This window comes from Penaeus japonicus, unplaced genomic scaffold (assembly GCF_977035675.1).
Source record: "Penaeus japonicus unplaced genomic scaffold, GWHDUDI00000001_assembly GWHDUDI00000025, whole genome shotgun sequence".
NCBI classification, from domain to species: Eukaryota; Metazoa; Arthropoda; class Malacostraca; order Decapoda; family Penaeidae; genus Penaeus; species Penaeus japonicus.
In genome coordinates, this window is record NW_028234427.1 from 31,632,943 (window position 1) to 31,635,442 (window position 2,500).

The following is a 2,500-nucleotide window of genomic DNA, read 5'->3' on the forward strand; positions in this document are numbered from 1 at the left end:
GATTTTCTTACCCTCCTGAAAATGATTATAAATGCGTAAATCATTTACACAATTTTCTCGCAAGTGACTGGCTTTCAAATGTCAAAATCATCCCATTGTCAATGCTCTTTGTCACTCTTCGTATTTCATCAGTCTTATAAAATAGTCTTTTATGTAACTTTGCTTTATCTGCTTTTCCTTTGCTTTTTCTTTGCTTTGACTTTGCTTTTTTTTTGCTTTTCTTTTGCTTTGACTTTGTTTTTACTTTTGTTTTCCTTTGTTTTGACTTTGCTTTGACTTTGCTTTTTCTTTGCTTTTCCTTTGCTTTTCCTTTACTTTTCCTTTGCTTTTCCTTTGCTTTTCCTTTGCTTTTACTTTGCCTTTACTTTGCTTTCACTTTGCTTTTCCTTTGCTTTCACTTTGCTATACTTGAACGGCAAGCAGCAAAAGAATGCAAATTCTTAAGAGAAGCTGAAGTTGCACGTTGAGTTCTCTCTGAAGGAGAAACTTCCTGGCAACGATTCCGACATTCTGCTACGCTTTTAATTTTCTTGAGCAAAAAGACAAAGGGAAGAAGAAGGAGGAGGAGGAGGAGGAAGTGGAGGAGGAGGAGGAGAAGAAGAAGAAGAAGAAGGAGAGGAAGAAGAAATAATTTTCTTGAGCAAAAAGACAAAGGAAAGAAGAAGGAGGAGGAGGAGGAGGAAGTGGAGGAGGAGGAGAAGAAGAAGAAGAAGAAGGAGAGGAAGAAGAAATAATTTTCTTGAGCAAAAAGACAAAGGGAAGAAGGAGGAGGAGGAGGAGGAAGTGGAGGAGGAGGAGGAGAAGAAGAAGAAGAAGAAGGAGAGGAAGAAGAAATAATTTTCTTGAGCAAAAAGACAAAGGAAAGAAGAAGGAGGAGGAGGAGGAGGAAGTGGAGGAGGAGGAGAAGAAGAAGAAGAAGAAGGAGAGGAAGAAGAAATAATTTTCTTGAGCAAAAAGACAAAGGGAAGAAGGAGGAGGAGGAGGAGGAAGTGGAGGAGGAGGAGGAGAAGAAGAAGAAGAAGGAGAGGAAGAAGAAATAATTTTCTTGAGCAAAAAGACAAAGGGAAGAAGGAGGAGGAGGAGGAGGAGGAAGTGGAGGAGAAGGAGGAGGAGAAGAAGAAGAAGGAGAGGAAGAAGAAATAATTTTCTTGAGCAAAAAGACAAAGGGAAGAAGAAGGAGGAGGAGGAGGAAGTGGAGGAGGAGGAGAAGAAGAAGAAGAAGAAGGAGAGGAAGAAGAAATAATTTTCTTGAGCAAAAAGACAAAGGGAAGAAGGAGAAGGAGGAGGAGGAAGTGGAGGAGAAGGAGAAGTAGAAGAAGAAGAAGGAGAGGAAGAAGAAATAATTTTCTTGAGCAAAAAGACAAAGGGAAGAAGGAGAAGGAGGAGGAGGAAGTGGAGGAGAAGGAGAAGTAGAAGAAGAAGAAGGAGAGGAAGAAGAAATAATTTTCTTGAGCAAAAAGACAAAGGAAAGAAGAAGGAGGAGGAGGAGGAAGTGGAGGAGAAGGAGGAGGAGAAGAAGAAGAAGAAGGAGAGGAAGAAGAAATAATTTTCTTGAGCAAAAAGACAAAGGGAAGAAGAAGGAGATATTTTTGAGCAAAAAGACAAAGGGAAGAAGGAGGAGGAGGAGGAGGAGAAGGGGAGGAAGGAGGAGGAGGAAGAAGAAGGAGAGGAAGAATAAATAATTTTCTTGAGCAAAAAGACAAAGGAAAGAAGGAGGAGGAGGAGGAGGAAGTGGAGGAGAAGAAGAAGAAGAAGAAGGAGAGGAAGAAGAAATAATTTTCTTGAGCAAAAAGACAAAGGGAAGAAGGAGAAGGAGGAGGAGGAAGTGGAGGAGAAGGAGAAGTAGAAGAAGAAGAAGGAGAGGAAGAAGAAATAATTTTCTTGAGCAAAAAGACAAAGGGAAGAAGGAGAAGGAGGAGGAGGAAGTGGAGGAGAAGGAGAAGTAGAAGAAGAAGAAGGAGAGGAAGAAGAAATAATTTTCTTGAGCAAAAAGACAAAGGAAAGAAGAAGGAGGAGGAGGAGGAAGTGGAGGAGAAGGAGGAGGAGAAGAAGAAGAAGAAGGAGAGGAAGAAGAAATAATTTTCTTGAGCAAAAAGACAAAGGGAAGAAGAAGAAGGAGGAGGAGGAGGAAGTGGAGGAGAAGGAGGAGGAGAAGAAGAAGAAGGAGAGGAAGAAGAAATAATTTTCTTGAGCAAAAAGACAAAGGGAAGAAGGAGGAGGAGGAGGAGGAGGAAGTGGAGGAGAAGGAGGAGGAGAAGAAGAAGAAGGAGAGGAAGAAGAAATAATTTTCTTGAGCAAAAAGACAAAGGGAAGAAGAAGGAGGAGGAGGAGGAAGTGGAGGAGAAGGAGGAGGAGAAGAAGAAGAAGAAGGAGAGGAAGAAGAAATATTTTTCTTGAGCAAAAAGACAAAGGGAAGAAGGAGGAGGAGGAGGAGGAGGAGGAAGTGGAGGAGGAGGAGGAGGAGGAGGAAGTGGAGGAGAGGGAAAGAAAGCGAATGCCC

General features: G+C 41.8%; 1 protein-coding gene across 1 annotated transcript in view; it reads right to left on the minus strand.

Annotated features, from left to right (window-relative positions):
* Positions 1-7: 7 nt before the first annotated feature.
* LOC122256064 (nephrin-like) overlaps positions 8-2,500 on the minus strand; it is an 82,040-nt gene continuing 79,547 nt past the window's right edge. The window contains exons 24-25 of the mRNA XM_086551766.1: positions 2,493-2,500; positions 8-15 (exon numbers count right to left, since the gene is read on the minus strand). The exon at positions 2,493-2,500 is cut by the window's right edge and continues 43 nt beyond it. Of these exons, the coding sequence (XP_086407892.1) occupies positions 8-15; positions 2,493-2,500 (16 nt within the window). The remainder of the gene's footprint in view (positions 16-2,492) is intronic.